The following is a 26,434-nucleotide window of genomic DNA, read 5'->3' as shown; positions in this document are numbered from 1 at the left end:
TCCCCTGCCCTGTCACTCACAGAAACCAGACATAGGAATACACAACCTAGCAGAGTCAGGTTTGAATGGTTAGACAAGCAAAGACCTACTTTCTAAAAGTAGTATTTGTAAACACAGAATATTAAAGTAATCTTCACTAAAAGATGTATTTTATTATTCTGAGTTCAGGCATACTAAACTTGAATTTCTACCATGTTCTCTGAGCCTGTTAGGATTATAAAGTGTAACAATTCGAAATGGCTGTAATTCACTATTAGGACATGCCACACACATCAGGGCTTGTCCTACCTTATACTTACAATGCACCCTGCCTACCATAGGGGTGACTGATATGAAGAAAAGGGAAGGTTTAGGGATTGGGAAGTGGGTGCACTTGCCCAGTGAGCATGACAGTACCAGACTGCACGCAAGCTCTGTAATGGCAGACCTTAAACACATTTTACAAGGCTGCTTCTGAGGGTGGCACAACCAGTGCTGCAGGCCCACCAGCAGCATTTGGATTACACGCCCTGGCACACTCAATGCACTAGACTAGGGTGTGGCAAGTAAACCAAATAGCCAAACATGGAACCACTGATTAATACATCAATTTACAATAGGGAGCACTTGCACTGTGGCACTGAATAGTAGTGGCACAGTGCCCAAAGCATCTAACACCAGCAAAAACACATGAGGCAACAGCAAAAATGGAAGGGAGACCCACGCCAATGGTGCCAGGTCTAACAGTGGATCCATTAAATTAAAATCTGGTGGCGACGAAAAATCTTGGTACTCGAATTGTAGGGAAGCAAAACAAGTTCTGTTAACCTCACTTAAAGGGACAGAAAGGGTTTGTATCCAGGAAGCTAGGGCAGTCTTCAAGAAAACAATTGTAAGGGCCAAATCTGAGTGGGAAACAGATAGATGGCAGGCGATCAGGAAGGTTTTAGATCTAAAAGATAGTAGAAGTTTTTGGAATTTGGTTAACTCCGGGAAAGCGGAGGGTAGAACCACCCTTGATCCGAACATTGATGAGGGCGCCTGGCATTCATATTTTACGGAATTATATTCAAGTTCTTCTATTGATCCAAGTTACAGTAAGGCTTTTGAGTGTGAACCCTTAGAGGAGATAATTCCATTGACCATGGGTGAGGTTGTCTCTGCTCTAGCTAAGCTAAAACCTAATAAGGCCCCTGGACTGGACAGAATCCCTGGTGACCTGTTTAAAAATGAGCAGACAGTCTGGGCCCCACACCTATTATTATTATTTAATGCAATCTTGCACGGCCTTCCAGCGCTGCCCACGTGGGCTCAAGCTGAGATCGTACTGATCTATAAAAAAGGGTCCCCGATTGAACCATCGAATTATAGGCCAATTAGCCTTATCGATGTTTCTCAAAAAATATTTGGTAGGGTGTTGTTAGGAAGATTGCAGGAGTGGATGGAAGACCATGAGGTATTAACTCCACTGCAAGCTGCCTTTAGAGCTAAGTTCCCAACTATAGACCAGTTGTTTAGGCTGCAGTTAATATACTGGAAACATGTGGTATTGGAAGGAGGGAGTCTGTATCTCACCTTCGTGGATTTGAAATCCGCGTTTGATATGGTTGATCGTGACCAGTTATGGAGTATCCTGTTGGCCCTGGGAGCTCCACCTTACCTTTGTTTTCAACTCAAACGCCTCCATGAGGGTACATACGCTAGAGTAAGATATGGTAAGAATGGCCAACTAACAGCCCCTTTTTCAGTTGATAAGGGGGTGAGGCAGGGCTGTGTGCTCGCTCCCACCCTCTTTTCACTTTTCTTAAATAGTCTAATCGAAGACCTACTTGCGGCGAAGGATCTTGATTCCCCTAAGATATCATCTCGCAAATTTCCTGCACTGATGTTTGCGGATGACACCCTGCTCCTCTCGAAGTCACCAATGGGGATGCAGCGACTCTTAAGGGAATTTAGCCAGTTTTGTAAAAAGAGGAATCTTTTAGTTAATATAAACAAAACAAAATACATGGCCTTTAATGCTAAATCTACTAATTGCCCACACCAAATGATGGATGGTATGTCCCTTGAGCGGGTGCATATCTTTGACTACTTGGGTCTATCTATAAATGACAAGATGGGATGGGGTCCTCAAATCAATAAGGCTAACTTTAAGTTAACCCAGGCAATAGGGGGATTACTGAAGGTCCAGAAAAGCTGTATTTCTAAGGTTATAAGTCCACCACTAGAAATATATCGAGTGCAAGCGCTGGCGGCATCCCTATATGGGGCTGAACTCTGGGGGCATAGCCCAACAAACATATTGACCCTCACTGAAAATAGATTTATCAGACACATTTTGGCATTGCCGACAAATACACCCTTGGTACCTCTCAGGCTGGATTTGGGTATCCTCCCAGTGGTGGACTTAATCTCGAGCCGACCATTGCTTTATTGGCACGGTTATGGAGTACCCCTGAGTTGAGGGACTATAGGGAGGAACTAAAGGCAGTAATAACATCACTGGGGGCCGTGGGTAGTATGCCATGGTTGTCTTTTGTGAGAGATTCCTTCCACGCAATGGGATGGGAGGATATATGGGCTACCCCAGAAGAGTCTTGTTTAGCTATTTAAAAAAAAAACCTTATCTAGGGTAATAAAAGATTTTAAATTGACTTGCCTAACCCAGGCAACTAGAGTAATGAGTCTAACGCATGGGTTTCTGGACTTCAAATCATACTACCAATTTGAGCAGGTGCTAGATTCAATACAGACTGCATTAGCAAGGAAATAGCTTCTCTAATTTAGATACGGGACCCTTCCACTTTTTGTAACAACTAATAAGTGGTCGGGTAAAACCCATCACCTTTGTCCTGGATGCCAAGTGGAGGAGGAATCAGAAATTTAAGTATTGTTCTTCTGCCCGGCATACAAACATGCTAGGTTTAAATGGGTTATACAATTGTGTAGAAACTTGGGAATCAGGGACTACAGTGCTTTTTATAGGATCTTAAAAACAGACACTGATCCAGTATATGTTGCTGTAATCTCCAAGTTTCTCCTAGCTATGAGGCTTAAACGAAGGAACTTGCTGATAAGAGAAAGCTAGTCAATTGTGATTGTCCAATTTGCTAAAAAAAAGTTATAATTAGCCTGCCTTACTGATAATGGATCTTTTAACAGAATTTCAGGATTGTTCAATAACTTTCTTAAAGTTGTTATTTTAATTTATATTTGTAACTACTTTTAATTTTAAAGAAATTTTTACTTGTCAAAATTCATGTTTTTGCATTCCTATAATATTTGGATACCAAGGTCTCCACAAGATTTAATTGTATATTTTGTTGAGATATGTATTATTATATTGTATATGTTTATGTGCTTTTATGGCTGTAAGAGCCGCAATAAAGATACTAATGAGTGACTTTACCACTTTTTTGGAGGTCAAAAATATCCAGCGGGATGAAGCTGCAGACTGTGGCCAATAAAGGCCCCACGGGATTTGGCCCTGTAGATAAGAAAGTAGTGCGAGATAGATCGAAGTCAGGCTGACAGGTGATGCACCTCAGGTAGATCAGCCACTTTTTGGTGAAACTTTTTCCAAGTTTGAGGTTTTGGCAGAATGAGCACATTTAACACCACTTCCAGGGTCTAGGACTGGTTGGGCATGAGGGTGGGCAGGACTCACTTCAGGCAGAGGACAGGAGCAGGGTTTAAGGTCTCTGGAGCTTGTGATCTACCTGTAGCTCACATAGGACGTCTTCCAGCTAGCCCTTGGAATTATGCTGGTAGTCCTAGGTTCAAGCATGCAGCGGGGCAATCCTCTGAGGGTACTAGGCAAGTTTTAAGCAAAAGGGTCTTTCTCTGAGGTACAAAGCATGGCTCAAGCAGCAGGGGGGCATCCACGGGCATAAGAGTGCACTGAAGAAATGGTCTTCGGGTCCATATGTATACGAGGCGACAGCATTTGAAGTTGAGGAAACTTCTAGACAACTGGATGGATGGCTCATCCTGCCAACACTTGGTCCCCCTTTGCCTCTGCGTCATGGAGAAACACAGAAGGGCCAACTATTCACAGTCATGTGACCAGGACACACACGCTGGCACCAAATGGTTAGAACAAGAAAACAGCAACTTTCCAAAGGTGTCATTTTCAGAATTTTGACTTAAAACCCGATTATCATTTTTTTTTTTTGAGAGTTTTATATAGCGCGAACTTGAACCGAACCGAACCGAATCAGTTATCAGAGCGCTTTACATAGCACCAGTTACGTTACATGAGGACACACTTTCATTTTTTAGGCACTGGGAGATTAAGTGATTTGCCCAGAATCACAGGGGGTTTTTGGCGTCGTTGAGGATTTTAAATTACAATTCTTTTGAGACCAAACATGAAATTGGTCCTACTTCCAAATCAAATGCTTAAACGTAATTAATGTAATAAGGTAACCCAATGTTATCCTACGGAAGAGGTAGGCCTCACAGTAGTCCTACCTTTTAAATACAATGCACTGTGCCCTATGAACACAGGCTGCAAATGGCAGGCTGGGGACAGGTTTTAAAAGGCTACTTTAGTGTTTGGCAAGATATGGGCCCATCAGTACCATTTAATTTACAGGCCACAATCACTTGTAGTACCATCTTTTAAAAAGCTACCTCAGTGTATGGCACAATGAGTGCTGCCGGTCCACTAGTAGCATTTCATTTGAAGGCACTGGGTTCATATATTACCATACACTAGGGATTTATAAGTACATTAAAAGCACCAATTGGGTGTAAGCCAATTTTGCAATATTTAAAGAAGAGAGCTCAAGTAGTTGAGCTCTGGTTAGCAGTGATACATTGACCAATGCCCTATTGCCAACAAATATGAAACGCAGACAATAGGAGGGGAAAAAGCAAGAGATTTGGGGGAAGACCATACCAAGGATGTAATGGCTTATGCTGGCCATCTATAATATGGTGCCTCAGCAAGGGTAAAGGTGACTTGTCATTTGCATAGGGCCAAGCCACCTGAAAATGAAAGAATTCCAAGTGCAAATCACAGCGGAGCCAAATAAGCTGCATTACAATCAGTATCACAGAAGAGTCTGCACAAGCATCTATGCCCTTTTGCAGGAGCGGCCCGTGCAAGCAAGAGCAGTAGGGCAGGGTGAGGAGGGAGTCGATAGACGACGACGAGGGAAAATTACATAAAAATTAAAAAATACTTACATTGCTCTCGCTGCATTGCTGACTTGGCAATGCGGTGAGAGCATGGTAAGTGGTTTTCTTTTTTTAAGTTATTTTTCCCTCATCATCTGTCGACTACCTTCCCACCCTGACCCACTGCTCTTACCGGCATGAGCCACTCCTGGCTTTGTGTAGTAGGAAAATGGTTTGAAGCCACTAGGAGCAAGCATAAACCTCCAATGCACTCCTGGTACACATTCGTAATAGGGACCAAGGACAACGCAGTGTTTTTCAGAATCAGAAAGGGAGGTATGGACAGCCAACACCGCAACTCATTGCAGCGCCAACAACTGCAAGACTCAAATATTCATATTTAAATCAAATAAAATGCAAAAAAAAAATGCAAAAACAATTCCCATACTTTAGTCATCCTAGTTTGAGTATACCAGCAGACAGAACTCAAGGGCACTTAGCAGGAGCACACTCCCTGCTTAACGCAATTTTATTCAAAATAGGGGAATATTTCAGAGCTCATGTCTCACACTAGATATTAATACCTCGTCTCATGGTATTCTGCCTAGGGTGGAATGTCCATATTATTAATATATTGTATCTGAAAGTAACTATTTGATTTTGACAGTGAAATACATTTCATTAAACTCGGCTGGCCATATCAACAACTTGCCATTGTAGCAAGTCAGCAGTCTTGCTGTGTGATCTGCCGTGAGCCGGATATGACGCACTAAAAACGCTTGGGCCAGGGATGGCCCAAGCCGATAAATAAAATGGGACTGGCTGCTCGGGGACACTCGCCCAACTGAACCTCTCAGTGTTGTGTGTCATAATTATTTCACTCCCCGTAGGCTGCAGCACATGAGGCAAACCAGCGCTACACTGGTGACGAGTGCAGAGCCCACACTTCTGCACCTGCTACCACCACTGACGTTACCCAACAGGCTATTGCAAACCAGCCCCCACTGTGCAGAACACTGTCCACACCACCCTGAACTCTCCCTTACCCCCGGCCGCCACCATGGTCCTGCAGGGGAGTACCAGCATGACAGACAGCCCACAATCTGATCAGAAGACCTACGGTAAGAGCGCTGTCCCAACGCTGCACTGACGTCAACTAATTAATTGTACGGGCCGGTGCAAGACACACACAGCACAGTCACATGCTGGGCACAGGCGGCCAGGCCCGCATTCGTAATTGAGGCAAGGAAGCCTCAGGGGCTGAACAATTGACCCCGCTGCTGGCAGGACGGAGGGCAACCCTGCGCCTGAACCCACTTCAAGCATCAAGGAGGCACACACACAAAAACAGACAGAGGAAGAAAAAAGAAATGGAAAATAAAGGATAACTAGTAAGAAAACAAGGCAATTTAGAAAGCAAGTACAGAACAACACAAAACCACTCTCAGAGGAGAAACATAGCGCAACACAGCTCAGAGAACGCCACAAGGCCACAGGCACAACTAGGAGTGAAAAGATGACACATCACCCTAGAAACAGACCAAACAAGGTGCGTAGAGACACAAAATGGGGAATGATCCAAATGCAAACCAGCCCCAAACACACGTAGTCATGCAACATGCCTCCACAGGAGTACTACCACCATTCTGCAAGGCCGCCAATCCCACCACCGGGTCCCTACGATGGAAGATGTGGTTAGGGAGGCTGGAAAACTACTTTGTGGCAATGAGGGAGACATACAGACCAGTAAACGATCATTGCTCCTCCACTATGCAGGGGAAGAAGTATATCTTCTATTCAAACACCTCCCCAACAAAGGTGCATCTACCGACTAGGACGCCACCATGACGGTGCTGAATGCACACTTCGACCCACAGCTGAAAACAGACTGAGAGATTCAAGCAGCGGCAAGCCAGACAGTATGCAGGGGAATTTATAGGTGAGTTCTATGCACGATTGCGAGAGCTGGCAAGTATTTACGCAACGGACGACAGGACCACAGAAGAGATTCATGCCCAATTTATTCAGGGCTGGCGCAGCAAGACGCTACGAGGCTTGATCCTGATGGAACCAAACATACCCCTCAACGACATACTAGTTCTAGCCCAAACACATGGCTTGTCAGCTGCAAAGGCAGAAGGGATGGACTTAGCCCTAACACGGGCAATAGACAAAGACACAGCTGTCAAGACAGAGCACGCCAATGCCGTAAGGACACGAGCCAGAGGGAGCGGGACGCAAGACGGTCCACCAAGCACCCTGAAGGGTCAATGTGGATACTGTGGACGTGAGGAACATCCTGTTCAAGCGTACCCCACCCAGGGACAGACATGCTCCCACTGCAGTATCCCAAACCATTGTGCCTCAGTAGGCCAGAAAAGGAATCAACAGAAGGACACCAGAGGTGGAAAACTAATGAGGAGGATGGTGCGCCAAATATCAAGCGCCTCCTTGACACCTACGAGCGGCACCAAGAAGACCGAGCAAGCCACTTACCGATTAGAAGACACATCCACAGTAGATGAAGAAGTTGAGACGTACCTCATTTCATTCACACAAGAGCTACAGAAACGAAGAAGGTCACAACCCACATACACCGTGAGGATCGCGGGTTCGGAAGTGAAGGCAGTCATCGACACTGGGGCCTCCATGACCGTCGTAGGATACAGCAATACAACTGGCTGCGACCCAACTAGAACTCGCATCATCCAAGATGATGATAATTTGCTTACGGAAGCCAGTTGCCCCGGCCTCTACGAGGGAAGATGACTGTGCCAATCAGGTCAGATGACAACGAGATCACCACAACCACCCACGTCATTGACCAAGAAGCAGACACCTTACTCAGCAGCCATGCCGTTGAGGATCTGGGCCTGGTGACGTTCATGAGAAGTGTGCAAGTAAACCAGATGAGGAGCTGCTCAGCCAGTTTGAAAGTCTTTTCAAGGGCCTAGGGAGCATCAGGAAAGCCCCGGTGAAGCTGCACATCAACCCGGCGGTGACCCCAACAGTACTCTGCCACCTGAGAGTCCCGTTTCTCCTCAGGCCCCTAGTGGAGCAAGAGCTGCAGAAGCGGCAAGACCAGGGGGTGATCAAAAAGGTGTCCGGGCCAACCCCCTGGGTATCTTCCATGGTTAGAGTGGAGAAGCCACGGCAACTCAGGAAGATCAGATTGTGCATTGACATGGGGCTCCCCAATAAAGCCATCCGGCGGGAGCACCACATCACACAGACGATGGACAACATAGTGGCTGACGTCAACGGGTCCCGGTGATTTTCGAAATTAGACTTAAACGTGGGATACCACCAGCTGGTATTGGCCAAGGAAAGCAGGTACATCACTATGTGCAGCACCCATCTGGGACTGTGGTGCTACAAACGCCTTAATTCTGAGATATCCTCCGCAGCAAAGGTATTTCAGGACACTGTGCATGAGATTCTGATGGGACTGCTAGGTGTGCTGAACGTTAGTGATAACATTCTCATACACTCCACCACCGCGGACGAACACTACAGACACCTTAGAGCCATGCTGAAGCACCTCCAGGAGCATGGAGGCATCCTACACCAGGAGAAGTGCCTCTTTATCCAGAAGGAAATAGAGTTCTTCAGATATATTTTCAACTAAGAAGGGATCCAGGTAGACCCACGGAAGTCCCAAGCTATCAAAGATGCGCCATCATTTAAGACGGTATCAGAAGGGCGGAGTTTCCTCAGGATGGCCACATACTGTGGTTGTTTCATCTCGGACCTTGCCACCATTGCAGAATGCCTCAGGAGCCTCACTCGCTCAGACACCAAGTGGAAATGGGAACAGAAAGAAGAGTCGGATTTCCAGAAAGTTAAGAGTGCCCTTCTTGACCACTTCTGCCTAGTATACTTTGACCCCGCAAAACACACTGAGCTCATCGTGGATGCAAGCCCAGTGGGACTAGGGGCAGTGCTCGCCCAGGAGCAAGAACCTGGGAGGTGGGTAACCATAGAGTATGCCAGCAAGTCACTCTCCCCCACAGAGACATGTTACGCACAAATTGAGTGGGAAGCCTTGACTACCCAATGGGCGTGTCGGCATTTCCACCTGTACATATGTGGCCAGCCATTCAAGTTGTCACGGACCATCAGCCACTAATGCCCTTTTTCAAAGGATCAGCACCTCATCCACCTCCGAGGATTCAGCGCGGGGCCATTGGGCTACAACAATAAGAAATGGAGGTAGTGTATCGACGAGCTGCAAAGAATCCAGCTAACTTTCTCTCTCGGCACCCAGCCCTAAGAGGGCATCAGGAGGAGGTACAGGAAGCCAAGGAACTAGAGGCACACATCAACATGATCACCACGATTGCGTGCCCCGATTGCGTGACCCTGGCGAACATCACGGCTGCATCTGAAAGTGACCCAGTCATAGCTAAGGTGTGCAATGCTGTTCAAGGCGGCAACTGGCAGCATTTCCTACAGACCACTAATGAGTGGTCAAGACAAGAAAGGGAGCATCTCACCAAAATGTGGAGGGTTCGCAATGAACTCAGTCTGACCCAGGATGGAACCCTACTGAGAGGGTCACACATCGTGATCCCAGCAGCCCTACACAACCATGGGACACAACTGGCCCACTGGAGACACCAAGGAACCGAAAATATGAAAGCCAAAATGAGGGAGAAAATCTGGTTCCCCGGGCTAGATGCCCGGGTAGAAGAAACGATGAGAAGGTGCCCAGCATGTCAGCAGAGGACAGCTGGCGCCCATCCAGACAGAGGACCATGGGAAAGTTCAGTGGGAAAAAGTGAGCATCGACTTTGGGAGCTTCCCTGATGGCCGGGTTACTCTAGTCATTATGGGCAGCTACTCCAAATACCCAGTAGTGGAAGTCGTCGGCGCCAACATGTTTTCCCGAGTCTCCTCGGTGCTGGAGAAGACGTTTGCAATGTTCGGATGTCCGGAGGAGCTCAAAAGTTACAACGGGCACCCGATCCAAGGGGATGAATTCCGAGAGTTCATGCAAACCCATGGAGTCCAACACCGTTGGATCACCCCACAATGACGAATAAAATGTCAAAATAAAAAGTTTTTAAAAAAAATAGACAAGAAAAAAATGTCAAAAAAAAGATTGCCTTTTCGGTGCAACCTTGTATCATAGAAACACTTTCTAACCACAACAACTGATTCATACAGGAGCAAAAAGGAAAAATTGATAAGACAGTTTATTTAGTTGAGTTTGTTAAAAAAGCTTATCATTTCTTGTCATCAGACACAATTAAAAATATATTCACACATGAGGGGCGATAGGTGGCGCACGAGCGGAATGGCCGCAGTGTACTGAGGCTCCCGCCGACCGGTTGCCTAATCCTTAATTTATCCTGGTAATATTCCCATCAAACTGTGCAGGATCCACTGGTCCCGGCTGCTGTGGTGCCGGGGGTCATAGCGAGCTGCCACTGCGGTGTGCAGGACGGAACTTGGTCCAGCTGTAGGCCCCCTGAGATCTGGCGCGGTGCTGGACTGTGAATATAGGGGAGCCCTGTCCCGGCAGAGCGGAGTACGCAAGCACCGAGGTGGCACCTGAAAGCGCAGGCCGCACGAGAACCGAGAGAAGACGGGGCGGGACTCCTGGGCCGACGGCTGCTGGCGTAAGATTCCGGAACGGCCGACAGCCACTGATGACCTACATTTGAGCTCCGCTAGCCTATCTGAGGCGGACAAGTAAGGAGGAGGCGATTTCTGTCAGGGGGAGGCCTTGCAGACAAGATGGCGACGCGGGCCGTAAACGACCACTAACAGCGGCATTGGCGATATTGGTACTAGCTTAACGGAAGAGCCCACAGCTTGCACAAGAAGATAGCTGCCTGACAGCAGGAAACTAGCGATATTGAACTGTACACACTGCGGGACTCCTCTTCGGTAGTGCGGCGTACGCAGGCACCGGAGCTGCACTTCGGTGCTCGAGACGTGTGAGCGCCGGGAAGAAACGGATTGGGAGGCCTGAGTTGGCGGCTGCTGACGTGAAACACCTGAATCGCCGCTGACCACCGACGACCCATACACACGATCCGCTCACTCACCTGAGGCGGCCAAGTAAGGAGGTAACGATATTGCGGTTGGGGGAGGCCTCGCACACAAAATGGCGGTGCGGACCGCGACAGTACAGTAGCGGCGACATAGGGGATGTCTGCACCTGCTTAGCGGGAGAGCACCCCGGTATTATATAAACTCAGCTGCCTGACAGTAAAACAGTTGCAGGCTGCTCGATCCCTCACGGTGGAGGATAGTGGAATACAAAAAGGGAGAGCGGTGAAGGCTGAACAAGCAGTTTAGAAGTGACAGACGGGATTAGTGCTGCAGCGTTGGTCTGAGTGGCGGCCTACGGCGGCATCGCTCTTGGACCTCCACATACAGACTTCTGATATTAGAGGCGATCCCCGATAGACTCGACAACCTTGAATACAGAGGCACCTGTAAACGCAAGCTCACACGGGCTATCATCTCTGATAGTGGGATTATAAAATGGCGGCATGCGACGTGGAAGCCTGATTGAACACTGCAAATTGGCGAATATTGCATGCTGAAAAGTTGTTACCTGGGCCCATATCTATGCCAATGGAGTGGGCCATCAGAACGCTGTTGTGTTAACGATACGAGGTGGTGGATTGCAAATACTAATTAAGGACTAAATCACTACTATTCTCAAGGATTTCAATGCAACACGCCCTAGGACAGCACTAGATGCCTATATGCCGGAATAAAACCCCCTAGCCAACACAGATCCTACTCTTCCTACGTCCTGGTTGCCTTAACCAGATCCTGTACACATTGATCTCGCTGATACGCTGGGAAGAGGGACTTCTAAAATATCAGGCCTGTGGTGAGGGACGACTAACGTGGGCATAATGGACAGACAGGACGCTGGACAGCATCGCCTGACGTTTGAAGCCAAGAAGCCCGCCAAGAAAATGCCAGTTGATGAGGAGGAGCGAAATACAGAAATGGTGGGTCCTGCATCGTCCTGCACGGACACTGACCTGCACACCATCCTCACGAAAATGAGGCAGGGCTTTTGTCTATTGCTGACAAGGTGGACATGCTCAAGACACGTATGGACTTTATTGCACACAAATTGGATAAACACGAAGACCGACTGAAAGAAGCGGAAAAACGGATATCCGATTCAGAGGACATCACAGATCAGTTGAAGCAAGCAGTCACCCAAATGGATAAGCTAATGCGCATAATAGACGCTAAAAATGAGGACATCGAAGCGCGCAGCCGGCGCAATAATGTTCGTATACTAGGTATTTCGGAAAGCACCAACACAGGCCACCTAGAACAATATGTAGAAAAACTACTGAAGGCTGTGACTGAAGAAGGGGACCTGTCAGCGCAATTTATTGTCGAAAGGGCGCATCGCTCGCTGGGCCCGAGACCGCCACCGGGGACAGCCCGAGACCCATCATAGCACGATTGCTCAATTATCGCGACGAGATGTTGCTCTTCGAGTGGCGTGGGAAAAAAGGCAGCACACCTATGATGGAGTGTCATTCACTATATTCCCGGATTTCACTGCCCGGGTGCAAGAGGAGCGACCCAAATTCAATGCTGTAAAACAGAAGCTGCGCCAGGAACAGGTGGATTATGCGTTGCTTTTTCCAGCACGGCTACGCGTAACATATCAAACCTTCCACACTACGCCGCAGTCGGTGGATAAATTTCTAAAGACACTGAGAAAATGTAACACTGACCGGTCAACTACAGATGAGGCAGAGGAGGCGCTGCTCTCGGAACTGGAAAGAGGGAGACTGGCATGAAATACAAGACCCTCAGCATGTGGATCTAGGAATAGTTGTCTTCTGCACCGAGTGAAAGTCTGAAGAACATTCCTAGATCGTAAAGTATAATTGGTGTGTTGCACTTTTCCTTTTTTTTTTGTTCATAATGCTTACAACTCAAACCGGTATAGTCCGGTCTCTATGTAGGGAATATGACCAACGTAATTGTTCACACACCGGTCACCTCTGCTCAAATTGGGAGTTGCTAAAGACCTGGGGACTTGCTCTTTAGTAGCAGGGTCACCGTGCGCCATCCAGATGGATAACCCAATGGGTATAACCCACTTGTATCTTATTTTGTTCTGGTTGGGGAAGGGGAGGGCAGGGGAGGGCAGGGGATAAATGTTGGCATGTTTGGGGTGCTGCAGTGGGAGGGGGGCGGGACAGTTGTGTTAAATGTTCCTTTCTTACAGGGGGGGCGGGGACGATGCATTGTCCATCTCACGAGGGGTTGGCGTACTATCGAGGTACTCAATTAGAGATATGTCGGACTCACCACAAACAGTTACCAAGTCTAGATACATGGCAGCGATAGGAGATAACTCACGACTGAGAATAATATCCTGGAACATACGAGGACTCAATGATGCTCGAAAGGGGCGTAATGTTCTTTCATATCTAGAGCGCAACCAAGTGCAAATCGCCATGCTTCAGGAGACACACTTAGCTCCACAACCTCACACACAATTTGCTATCAAATGGGCTTCTACTAGGATATTCTCCTCATATTCCAATTATGCAAGGGAAGCTGCCATACTGATCAAACGAGCGGTACCTTTTATAACAATGGGTGAGACGATTGACCCTGCGGGTCACTATGTCATAGTGTGGGGCCGACTGGGGAAAGACACATTCACTCAAGTAAATTGCTACGCTGCCAATGTAGATACACCTTCATTTTTTACGACATTATGGGGCAAAATAGTTGATATAGGATCCTCACATGTTATATGGGGAGGAGATTTCAATGTGACACTTGTACCCACACAGGATAGGGCATATGGATTACAAGGCCCGAGCTAGGGAGGCATTACATGGTATAATGGAAGAAGGGGCATTGACAGATGGCTGGAGACACCTCAATCCTTACTGCATGGAGGGCACTCACTTCACTTCATATACCGGAACGTGGGCTCGTCTAGACTATTTTTTATTAATCAGGGGTTTAATGCCAGGGAAACGCAAGCTGTGCACTTGCCCAGAAGATACTCTGACCATAGCCCGGTTAAGATCCACCTGCAGGTACCGGGCTGGGGCGACCCACGACCGCACTGGCGGCTACAGCCTACAGCCTTGCTAGATGAAGTGTTTCGGACAGAATTAGGGGAGGAAATAGCTGTCTTTTTTCCACGAAATAGGGGCACGGTAGATAATGTCGAGACCATATGGGAGGCTTTCAAAGTAACGATCAGAGGGTACTGCATTTCGAAAAGCTTTGGGGTTCTACGGGATATACGCAGAACGATACGTACCTTGGAAAGAGAGCTTAAAGAACTAGAGACCCGAATGGTGCGCGGGGAGGCACCTCAGGCACATGCTGACTTTAGGGCTAAATTATCCGACTATGAGGCAGAGGCTGCTAGGGAGGCCAAATTATGTGGTTAATATTGGGTGGCCCGGAAGTATTGTGAAGGTGAAAGGCCCGGCAAGGCATTGGCAGTCCTCACTCGCAACCCACACTCCAACAATTTGTGTTGGAAATTAACACCTCGGAGCGAGAGACATGTCGGGAAACTACCGAAATTCTCAATGCTTTTGTTACGCATTACGCTGCACTTTATGCCACTAAAAGCCACTTCCAAACTTTTCATCAGAATATAAAAACAGATTAAAAAACCTTTCATTTTACATAATCTGTTGTTTAATAGTGAACACTATGCAGTTTCATACTTGGGTACTTAAAGAGAGTTACCTTTCATTATAGCCATTTCATGGTTCTATTTGCCCCTTTAGATTAGATGAAAATATCACTGACGGATGCAAGAGTGACCTTTAAAGTTTTATTGAACAAAGACCGCAGCAAATTAAAAGGTTTGTGCTATAGATGGGACATTCTTCATAGTACACATTGTATATATATTTGGAGAACTCAGTATTTATATTACGTCTCTTTTCCAACATTTAGATTTATCTGGAAAAATTGAGATTCCGAGCTGTCTCCGAATGAGGTAATTATTGGCTTACCCATGGTGTACAGTACGCCAGCTAATAATATAAAGCCGTGCTGGCGATATTTAAATGGTTTCCAACAATAGGATAATATAGATTGTTCACATATGCCAAGTATGAAACTGCATAGTGTTCACTATTAAACAACAGATTATGTAAAATGATAGGTTCTTTAATCTGTTTTTATATTCTGATGAAAAGTTTGGAATTTATGTATGTAAGGATGATGTGTAAAGTGTATAATGTGGAGCATTTAGGATCTGTTTTTTGAAATATTGTCGATGGCTGTATTTAATGTAAAATGTTGTAGCTATGCTTATCTAAGACACTTTTTCTTGCATTGCAGATGTTTTAAATTTAATGTGGGATTCAATCATTATATCCTGAAGAAGGTGTTGGCTCCTAAAAATTGTGCCCACCGAAACGCGTCGATGCCCTTGTTGAGTTGAAGTACTTTAAGTTCTGGTGACAACAACTCTGGTTGAAAAACTAGTTGGATATCAGAGTGTGATTATAAGTGTTGCTACTGTACTTACCCCATGCTAATAGGATCCATCTATTCCTTTGGCTCCGTTTCCCACTTGTATATTGTTATGAGTTTTTATTGTGTATAATGTGTGAATATATTTTTAATTGTAACTGATGACAAGAAATGATAAGCTTTTTTAACAAACAACTAAATAAACTGTCTTGTTTTAATAAATTTTTCCTTTTTGCTCCTGTATGAATGAGTTGTTGTGGTTAGAAAGTGTTTCTATGATATAAGGTTGCACCCAAAAGGGAATCTTTTTTTGACATTTGTCTTCAGGCACCCTACCCTTTTGGGCGTTGGGGTCCCTCTCTTTTGTTAGAGATCACCCCACAATGGCCATAGCCAATGGAGAGATCGAAAGGTTCATGTGGACCCTTACCAAGATTCTGTGCATCATGGTGGCCAAAAGCACAGATCCTGAATGCCAACTCCAGCTGTTCCTCAGGGAGCACCGAAGCACGCCACACAGCACCATCCTCCAGGCGCCCTTGGCACTAATGCCCAACGACCCATGGCGAGATGCTATCCCTGTGTGCCCAGGGTGGGTCCCACCATGCTACAATGAGGAGGAGGCTTTAACTCGGCGAGAAAAATAGAACCTGGCTGCCAGTCACCGGAGAAGAGCTAGACCCCATGATCTACAGCCATGGGTTCCGGTGATAATCAAAGACTGAAGGCCAGGAGCTAGGTTCTGGACTCCCTACGAACCAGGCAACTGGAAGTTTAAGGAAGTCTAAGGGACAATGGTCATCGCAGAAAAGTAAGGTGAGACGGTGACCGGAAACCTCTCCTGGTTCAAACGTGTGGAGACAAGACCCCTAACCACAAGTGAGAGGAAGCAGCCAACAGAAGGAGAGGACGGGCAGGAGAACAATGGGAGAGCTCATGTGGACACTCCGTTGGGTGGACACCCTACAACACTGGAGGATAACGACCATGGACGCACCATGTCGCCTACGAGACCAGGCACCCTGCCAAGCCCCCGAAATCAATACCCGAGGTACTGCCTACGGAGGAGCCCTCCCGGAAGTTCCCGTCTCAAAGACTTTGTGTGCCAGGTAATGGACGCCCAAAAAGCGCCTGAAGAAAAGGAGAAAAGAAAAAGAGACTGAGTTGAGATGGGATGTAGCAAGTCAGCGGTCTTGCTGTTTGAACCGGCGTGAGCCGGATATGTCGCAACCACGCCAGGCGTGGCCCAATCGGATAAATAATAAGGGAGCTGCCCCTCGGGGACCCTTGCCCAACTGCACCTCTCAGTGTTGTGTGTCATAATTGTTTCACTCCCCATAAGCTGCAGTACATGAGGCAAACCAGCAGTACAACCATGATCCCGGTAAATAGATTCAGGCAAATTTCAAAACGTACATAGATCTGACAGAGGACAAAGCATGTTAGGGCATTGCAGATCCATAGATTCAAATTTATGTTAACGTATGCAATAAACTTGGGACATGTGTCATCTGGAAATTGGTTGCAGCATAATTTAAAGCCACATTTGCCTTAATAAACACCTTGAAGCCTCCACAGCTATACTATTATTCTAAGCGAACAACCCTTGCTAACGGTTTAACGAGATGACGTCATAACGCGAACCCTGTGGTATTTTTAAAACAAAAACACATTTTTGTCTTACCTCGTTAGAAGAGACTATCCATAAAGTAATAATGCAGCACTTACCATAAACGTTTCCGGTTAAATCATTCATAAAGTTTTCTACTTGGCTTTTGGGGAAAAGCGTTGTTCCAACATGATCAAGGTAAGTTATATCTAAAGGAGAGGACAAAGGACAACATTTAGATTAACTGTCAGCCTCCGTTAGAGATTCAAGTGCAATCATTGGGTACACCTTTCATTAAGCTGATTGTTCATTCTTGGCTTTGCAATAAAATGTTCACATTTGCCATTGTATGGTTGAAATAGTATATTGACGTTGGACGCATGCCTTTCTTTAAAAAAAGCGAATAGCATCTGTTTCTCGCTCAGTGCAGCATTCATACTTCTTTGTGTGACAGTCTGTTATGATAATTCAGAAGTGCACATGGACAAAGGCTTAAGCAGCAAGCATTCAGTCTTTTTGTGAAACCTTGGTCCAGATTAAAATATTTGTACTGTAGAATAAAATGTTCCACATCGTCTACACTTTATTTTCTTTTTGCCTATTGGGAAACTGATCAAGCATATTTTACTCCAGTTCATGTTACAGCAAACATTTTATCACCAGGGCGAAATTTAAAAATGGATTGAGAAACTATTAAAACAACTATTATCAAAGCCACCTGCTCTGCCTTTAAACTGCTAATCAGCAACACGAGTTGTTACTAGAAGCCTCAGTTGAGTTCTCAGAATAAGGGTGCAATCCTAAAAGCAGTGGAGTAAAACAAACGTATCCCCCTCCAAGTGGTTAATTTGTAAAAAAAAAAAACAATTAAAAAAGTAACAGTGCCCTGGTCAGGAGGCCACTGCAACTTTCAGCACCCATTGCCACTGCCAGTGCTACCATTGACACTACCAACACCACTACTGACCATCACACTCCTTCCTACAAGTGTGCCAATTCACACTATTTCAGGTGCCCATCATTACAATGATGGCTTAGACAGCAGGTATAAGTCGTTTTAAAAGTATATTTCATTAACAAACAACTGCTGATGTGTTCATCTCCAAATCAGATAAACAGTGCCACAATGTGGCACTCAGGGGCAGTGACGGCCAGGCGGAGCTGCGTGGAGGGGAAGAGCGGTTCCCAGGCCAAGTCCAATTTCTACATTCTATTGTGCATACCTCTTTATGCCAAGTCAGTCAACACTCAGCATCCAGAAGTCTCTAGCTTCATTTCGAACCATTACCTAGCTTTATTCCAAAGCTTACACCATCATTCCTCGAAAACCTACAGACTTCAAAGGCAAAATACAAAGTCTCATCTTCATGATCTGGACTTCATCAAATGCTCCTCCCTCATTCCAAATGACTGGTTGGTTCACTTTTCTTTTACATTACATCATATTTTGCCTGTACCTCAAACTTGTCCAACAAGACCCTTGTCACTAAACGTTTGTTTTACAAAGTAAGAAAAATGTCATCTCCCATACTCCTGGACCTCACTACTGAACTGAAGCTGGCTGTCATAAATGATGCTAAAAAAAACAATAATTATACCATTCATATAGTACTCAAGTCAATTGCCCCTCGCCAACTAAAAATATTCTTGCAAAACACCCAATTACTTGTTGCTTTTGTGAATCCTTACAAAGTAAAAGACGTCTGGGGCAGATGTACTACGATGCCAGGTGGGGGACAAAGAGGGTTCGCCACTTTCTGGAAGTAGCTGAACTCATGTGTTCTAGACAGCTAAGAGTAGAGGCATGGTATGTGGACAAGGTTCACTACATATCTTGTGGAAAAGTAGATTTTGCCATGTTCTGTGTCCCTACGTGTCCTCCATCTTATGTTATGTGTGCATGATTAATATGCATATGTATTCCCCATGTCCGATTAAAGACGCAATTATAGTTGTGTCCACCTCTAGTATGCCAGTTCCCAGTCCTCGTGAATACTACGAATATCAGGCCTATGTAAAGTCACGTTGCCACGTTTCTCAGTGTGCACGTTATTTCATTGTAAAGTCCCCGTTTCTAGGCCTCAAAAGGGCCCGGACACCAGATTCAGCTTCTGTCTCCTGAGCCCTCGCTGAGGAGCGATATAGCCCCCACCTGTGTTCCTGACCCTTCACTTACTTCCTGCCTCACAGTGCCCGGTTCAGCCTGGCTCTGCCTCTGAGTCTGCCAAGAGTATGTTATGGTTCTAGTTATCAGTCCAGTCCTCCTTCTCTGCATTCCTAAACTACTGAATCGCATCAATAGTTTCCGTCATTGTCTAGCCTTTACGTCTCCATGTAAGAGAAATACTGTATTTATGGTCATTTAATATTCTTCATCACGCACTACATGTAGAATAATGCATGCTCCAGTCTTAGAGTCTGTTAGCCTTTACCCCGATAACTTTTGGATTCTATCAACATGTTCTCTAAACATCAGATACTAGATACTGTTTAGGTACATGTCGCCCTGACTCTCCAGACTTCAGTCTCTGCTCCTAGCGTAGAGTTCATAGCCCCCAGCTTCTCCTAGTAATACGTCATTGCCAGTTTACGCGCACCATTAGGTTAGAGGTCCCGGCTCCTTAGGTAGCCCCCTCCATGTTTCCGCCCCATTTATGACATATTCTGCTACGTTTACATCACATGTCTATGTATACGCCTCTGTTACACCTACTTTCACCCTTATCTTTCGCGACTGCTATTGACCACACCCACTGCTCCGCCTATTGTAATTCACTGTAATGCAACTGTTTTAGTATATATATGTTGTGTATTGTTATTAAAAGTTAGCGCGCTCATCCCAGATCCAGCCCCGGCAGCTGCCGGGCCCTGTCCTCCTATTCCTGTGCAGGTTGTCCTGTTCCTGTCCTTTATGCTGTATTAAACCTGCAAAACTCCTACTACCTCGAATCTTGACTCTTATTTATTGAGCTATCTGTTATTGCTATGTCCAGTAAAACCTAGATCCGGTATTATTTATTTATATACCACATAATGGCGCCCGAATAGGGACTTGCCCTTTCCCCACGCGCCGGTGAAGCCACGGGTGCCCCCTGACCCTCTGCAGCCGTGACGGAACCATACCGTGCACGTGCAGATATTTCTGCTTCAAGTATCCCTCAGGCCCACGGAGGAGACGGAGGTGGCGGTCCAGCATCCAGACGAGGCGGTGGAGGAACGCGGCGAGTCCCGACCAGAGCCCAAGCCGAGAGTCCAAGGTCCGAGGTATCCGGAGGCCCACCCGTAACAGAAGTCCGAAGTTCGTCCGTCCGGCGTCGAAGCAGTCCAGTCCAGTCCGAGGCCTTCCGTTCTTGCTGCCCGGTGAGTACCGTTGCTGGGGTAGTATCTAGACAGGGTCAATCTAATTGACTCTGGTCCGTGGGGTTTGGTGGTACACGGATCCCAAAAACGAAGTGTCCACTTCGGTGGATGCGGGTCCTGACGTGTCTCTTTATGAGACCGGTGAGTTTCGTACTGTTTCAGCAGTGCATCTAGTTTCTGTTCTAGTCAGTTCTGTTCTCGAGAAAATTCATGTATTCTGTTTTCAGTATTCCAGGTAGTATTCTGTTCGAACTGTTATTATAAATGTTCTTCATGTATTTTAATGTCGTGGTATGAATGTGGAGTAATTATCGTGTTCATTGTGTATTGTAATTACGTATTGTGTCTAAGTTACAGTTCAGTCATGCCGTTATTTTCTAAACTACGTCAGCTAAAAACCAGAAAAGGTCTGCTAGAAGCAGCAGTTCCTGTCCCGCCTAGGGACAGTCCAGGTCATTTTATGTATCAGAAGCATGGCATAAGCGCCATATTGTATCTAGATTTATGGGTAGAGTATACCAAACAGTTAGAGGAAAAGTATAGATGGCCCGTATCAGGTACGTGGGATGCCGAGTGCATCATGCGAGTAGAAGAGGCATTATGGAAAAAGAAAGCCAGACAGTCACAGAAAGATGCCATCGAGTTATGGCGCAAGGAATCTCATAAAAGAACCGAAAAAGAAATCAGAAAGTCAGAATTAAGTAGAGAATCCTTAGAACGAGCCCAAGAAAGGGAATTAATCGAGATAGGTGAACGAGTTAAAACCGAACAATCAGACAGACAGAGGAATGCCCTTATTAAGGGTATGTACCCTCTTCTTGCCGAGGGCTTGCCAAAAGCGACCCCGGAGGCATCCAGTAATTTTCCGCCACCACTAGTTCCGACCAAGCTACGTCATAAACCGACCGCAGCTGATATTTTCATCTCGTCCTACTTGGACGACACCGTCCCGGAATATGCAAATCCTGTTCTGCCAGTCCCTGTGAATCAGGCAATTCCTGCTCCTCCAGACACCGGAGTACCTGTTACGGTACCCCCGGTCCAGCCTACGTTTCAATTTCCCGCCGCGCCAGTACGAAGAGTATCAGTCGACGATTCCAGTTTAGGGGCCGCAGGAGGAGGTCCTCCTGGTACCCTGCCGCCACACCAACGTAGAACGTTGGCCGAGTTACATGAATGTGCGTTACAGCGTACGCCCAGATATCAGTCCGTTGCAGATATCCGACGAGCTCTCACTGAATGCCGCTATGATCCAGTTACAGGTGATGATAGTACGGTTATATATTCCGTACGTGTCAGACGGGTGACCGGGTATTTGGACACCCTACCGGATATGAAAGGAGATCTAGACAGAATATATCGTTTCATCCGTACAGGAGATGATCCAGAAAGTATTAGCGAAGCCATGTCTCAACGGAAAGCTGAGATCCAGCTCATGATATTAAAGTTTCTGATTAATTGTTTAATAAGAACAAGATTACCCGACTAAAGATCCGGCCGAAATGAGAATCCTGACAAGGTGGAGTGATAATATAGCCGAGGGTAAGCACAAGACTATCAGTAGTATAGAGAGTATGTACAAGAAAATTCGTAAAGAAATACTAAAGTTACACGACCAACGTAAAGCAGCACAAGTAAGCGAGAAGGAAAATGACTCTACGGAAGAGGTAGAGGACGAGAATCCCGCCAGAATAGCGTATGTAGGAAAATCTAGGTTTCCAGACCGTCATTCTCGCCTAGAACACAAGTCAGTTTTTCATCATCCAGCACTAGAACTAGAACAAGGTTCTCTAGAACAAGTATTTCAAGCTACCGATCATATTCTGAAATCACGAATCGGTTATAACGAGTTAAGTACTATGCATGAACAAGAACTAGCCCGATCAGCAGTCCGATGGGCTACTGATTCTACCACTTTTCCAGACGAAATAGGGGCACAAATGTTTCTGAAATTGCCCCCAGCCGAGCAACGACTGGTGGGTATGTATATGATCCAGCACCTCATTACTCTGTATGAGGGTCAACATTCTGATCCAGGTCCGTTACACGATGTCCTGAACGAGTTACTCCAGTATAAATGGAAAGGTTTAGGTACCGATTTAATTAGTGTCATTCTAGAACAGCGTCACAAATATAGTATGTTTTTGAACCCGCATTTTGTTCATGTCTCACCCCCAGAGAGTAAACCCTTTTACATAGACAGACAGAATCCGTTACGAGAAGTACACCCAGTTAGGACAACAACTGGTGAAATGCAACGAGTGTTTGTTTACACCCCAATTACAAAGATGGAACTCTTAGAGATGAAAAAATTAATTCCCTGTCATGATAAAGATCCAGCAGGGTTCCACCGAGAATTAAAAGACATGCTCCGTATGGGAGAATACACGTATCCAGACATAATTAAAATGCTAAAAGTCCTATTGCCCGCAGGGGTATATGAGAAACTCAAGGAAAAAGAATGGGAGGTGGGAGAGAAAAAGATCGATTGGGCAGTTCTAGAAGCTGAAGATAAGGCACGAGTACCAGGTACCGGTCTTGGAGATAAATGTAAAGAATTACCTGAACTGTTAATACAAGTTTTGCCCAGATTATTAGTAACTAAAAAGGAAGACTGGGATGCAATCTCAGCCTGTAAACAGAAACAAGACGAAGACACTAGTGATTTTTATTCTAGATTTGAGAAATGTTTTACTATAAACAGTGGCCTCAAGACAAGTAGCGAGTCATACCCTCATCTTTTTGTTACTAAATTAGTCGAGAATTCAAGTCCACAAGTTAAGAATCGAGTTTTGAAAGTCGAAAGTACCTGGCAAGCAAGTACTCCGTCCCAGATGTTGCAGATGCTTCAGTACCACCAGAATAGAATCAGAGAAGAGCAAGAACATGAGAGAAAACGTATGAAAGACACGAAAATGAAAGTACTAGTTGCACAATCTGTTCCACAAGACAGTCAGAAGAGGGGTCCGAATCAAGCCAGTCATCCTGCAGCTCCCGTTAAAGGGAACTGCAATTATTGTAAACAGCCAGGTCATTTTATAAACGAGTGTGCAGTTCTGAAACACAACATAGCTACTGGTAAGACTAAAGAAAGACCACGTCCGCCTAGACAAGAACAAGTTTCACAGACTTCTCAGCCACAGAATGCACAACAGACAGTTCCAGCACCGCAGCCTATTGCTGCAACACAGCATGTTACACAGCAGATGTACCAGTATGCTCAGACAGAGTATCCAGAGTATCAACCGTATTCATGAAACAGCCTAGAGAGGGAGGTAGGCTTGCCTCTCATCGAGATTCCTGTAGATCAAGAAGGTCCCTATGTTCATAGTCAAGTACTAGGGAAAGACAGAAAGTTTCTGATTGATACAGGGGCAAGTAGGACCACCATCAGTCACGCCGAAGTTCCAGGGGCTCCGCTCTCAGGCTCTAGAAATGTTTCCCTTGGATTTTCAGGAAAGCCTATTGTAAACGAGATATCAAAGCCAGTCACTCTAGAAGTAGGTCCATTGTCCCGCACTACTGATCTATTACTTACGAAGTCATGTCCAGAAAATTTATTAGGCATTAAGACACTGAAAGAGTTAGGTGCAGTCATTTGCTGTTCCCCAGAGGGAATACGATTGTTCCTACGTGACTTCAAGGGTCACTATGTATTACGAGATTTTGATCCGAGATTGTCTAATGTCCCGCAGCATCTATGGGCGCAAGGTCCAACTGATGTTGGTTATATGCAAATCACACCCCATCGTGTGACTCTCAAGCCAGGTGTAGTGTTACCACGAATCAGACAGTACAGATTGCCACCTGAGGCTGTAGCAGCCTTATCCAAAATTATTGACGAGCTCACAGCTCAAGGAGTAGTTGTAGAAACTGACTCCAATGTATGTAATTCTCCGATCATTCCCGTCATGAAACGTACTGATCCAAATGCACCTCCAGTATATCGATTAGTGATTGACCTTCGAGAACTCAATAAATGTATTATTCCCCAGTACCCAGTTGTCCCAGATATCTCTTCCCTATTGACAGCCATTGATTCCGAAGCCTCATTTTTTACAGTCATAGACCTCAAGAACGCGTTTTTCAGTGTCCCCATTCATCCAGACAGCCAGTTTCTTTTCGGATTTTGTTTAAATGGAAGGAGCTATATGTTCACACGCGCTCCTCAAGGTTTCACAGAAAGTCCTAGTATTTACAGTCAAGCACTTAAGAGACAACTAGACAATATTCACATGCCAACTGACACTGCCCTGCTCCAGTATGTCGATGATCTACTGATCACAGCCCTTTCTGAACGTGCTTGCGAGCGAGCATCACTCACAGTTCTGTATTTCCTTGCCGAGATGGGGCACAAGGTGTCCCCTTCGAAGCTTCAATTCTGTGTACAGCAAGTGATCTACTTAGGCCACTTACTGTCCAAGTGGGGTAGGCAGTTGACACCAGACCGTATCCAGTTAATAGCGAGTCTTCCTCAGCCCAAGACTCAGAAGGAGGTACGTGCTTTTATCGGCCTTACTTCTTATTGTAGACAATGGATTCCTCAGTATGCATTTCTAGCCAAACCACTGATACAGTTAACGACACAGGAGGCAGCCGTATCGACTGTCCTCCCTTGGACATCTGAACATACACTTAGTTTTAATGAGTTAAAGAAAGCTTTATGCCAAGCTCCAGTTCTAGCTACACCGAACTACAGTAAGCCTTTTACACTTTTCGTCACAGAACGCGAAGGTACAGCATTATCTGTTCTCACACAAGATCAAGCAGGACAATACAAGCCTTGTGCTTATTTTTCGAGCACATTAGATCCTGTAGCCCAGGCTTTGCCTGCGTGCCTCAAGTCAGTTGCAGCCACAGCACTAGCTATCAGACAAAGTGATTCCATAGTGTTAGGACATTCCTTGACAGTACAAGTTCCACACTCCGTGGAAGTTCTTTTAAACCGAACCCAGACTCAGCACTTGACAATTGCACGTTTAACAGGTTATGAATTAACACTGTTCCAGCCACATATAGAAATCAGACGCTGCAACGTTTTAAATCCTGCTACACTGTTACCATCAGTTATTTCAAATCCTGCCACACACGACTGTGTGGAAGTAGTTAATATCATGACTAAGCCAAGACAAGATCTGACAGATATTCCATTACCAGATCCCGACCTGACACTTTATGTGGATGGTTCATGTATGAGAACAAGTACAGGGGAACTAGTAGCCGCGTATGCAGTGACTACTGACACTGAAGTTATAGAGACACACCGTATTGACACCCTGTCTGCTCAAGCAGCGGAGCTAGTAGCTCTGACTCAAGCCTGCATACACGCTAAGAACCTGAAAGTTAATGTTTACACAGATTCACGTTACGCATTTGGAGTCGTACACGACTTCGGAGTGCTCTGGCAGGAGAGAGGTTTCATGACTTCTCATGGAACCAAGATTCAGCATGGTCTCCTTATTCAGGCTCTGTTAGATGCCATACACTTACCGACATCCATTGCTATCATGAAATGCAAAGCACATACGAAAGTTACTGACACTATTTCCCAAGGTAATGATCTAGCAGATCGCACAGCCAAGCTTACAGCACAGACTCCAGACATTTCAGTTAACCCGACACAGACACATACTCCAGATCAGACTACATGTATGACAGTTAAGGACCCTACTCAAGATGTCATAGATATCCAGTTACATGCTACTCCTGATGAAATCAAGAAATGGTCCGAACAAGGAGGGGTCCAGACAGATCAGGGATGGGTAACGAAGGGTAGAGCCACATGGTTTCTCCCCGACTCTATGGTTCAAGTCATTATCAATACCGCACATAGTCCAGCACATTTAGGAGAAAAAGCCATGTTAGACAGTATCCAGAACATTTGGTTCAACAAGC

General features: G+C 45.8%; 1 protein-coding gene across 1 annotated transcript in view; it reads right to left on the bottom strand.

The window, feature by feature from the left end:
* The window catches only part of LOC144829032 (molybdenum cofactor sulfurase-like), a 1,966,499-nt gene that overhangs the window by 1,824,809 nt on the left and 115,256 nt on the right, over positions 1 to 26,434 (bottom strand). Inside the window, exon 2 of the mRNA XM_078687750.1 lies at positions 17,299 to 17,388. Within this exon, the coding sequence (XP_078543876.1) occupies positions 17,299 to 17,388 (90 nt within the window). The remainder of the gene's footprint in view (positions 1 to 17,298; positions 17,389 to 26,434) is intronic.

This window comes from Lissotriton helveticus, chromosome 4_1 (assembly GCF_964261635.1).
Source record: "Lissotriton helveticus chromosome 4_1, aLisHel1.1, whole genome shotgun sequence".
Lineage (NCBI taxonomy): Eukaryota > Metazoa > Chordata > Amphibia > Caudata > Salamandridae > Lissotriton > Lissotriton helveticus.
Note: the sequence above shows the minus strand (reverse complement) of the source record. Positions and strands in the feature narration are given on the sequence as shown.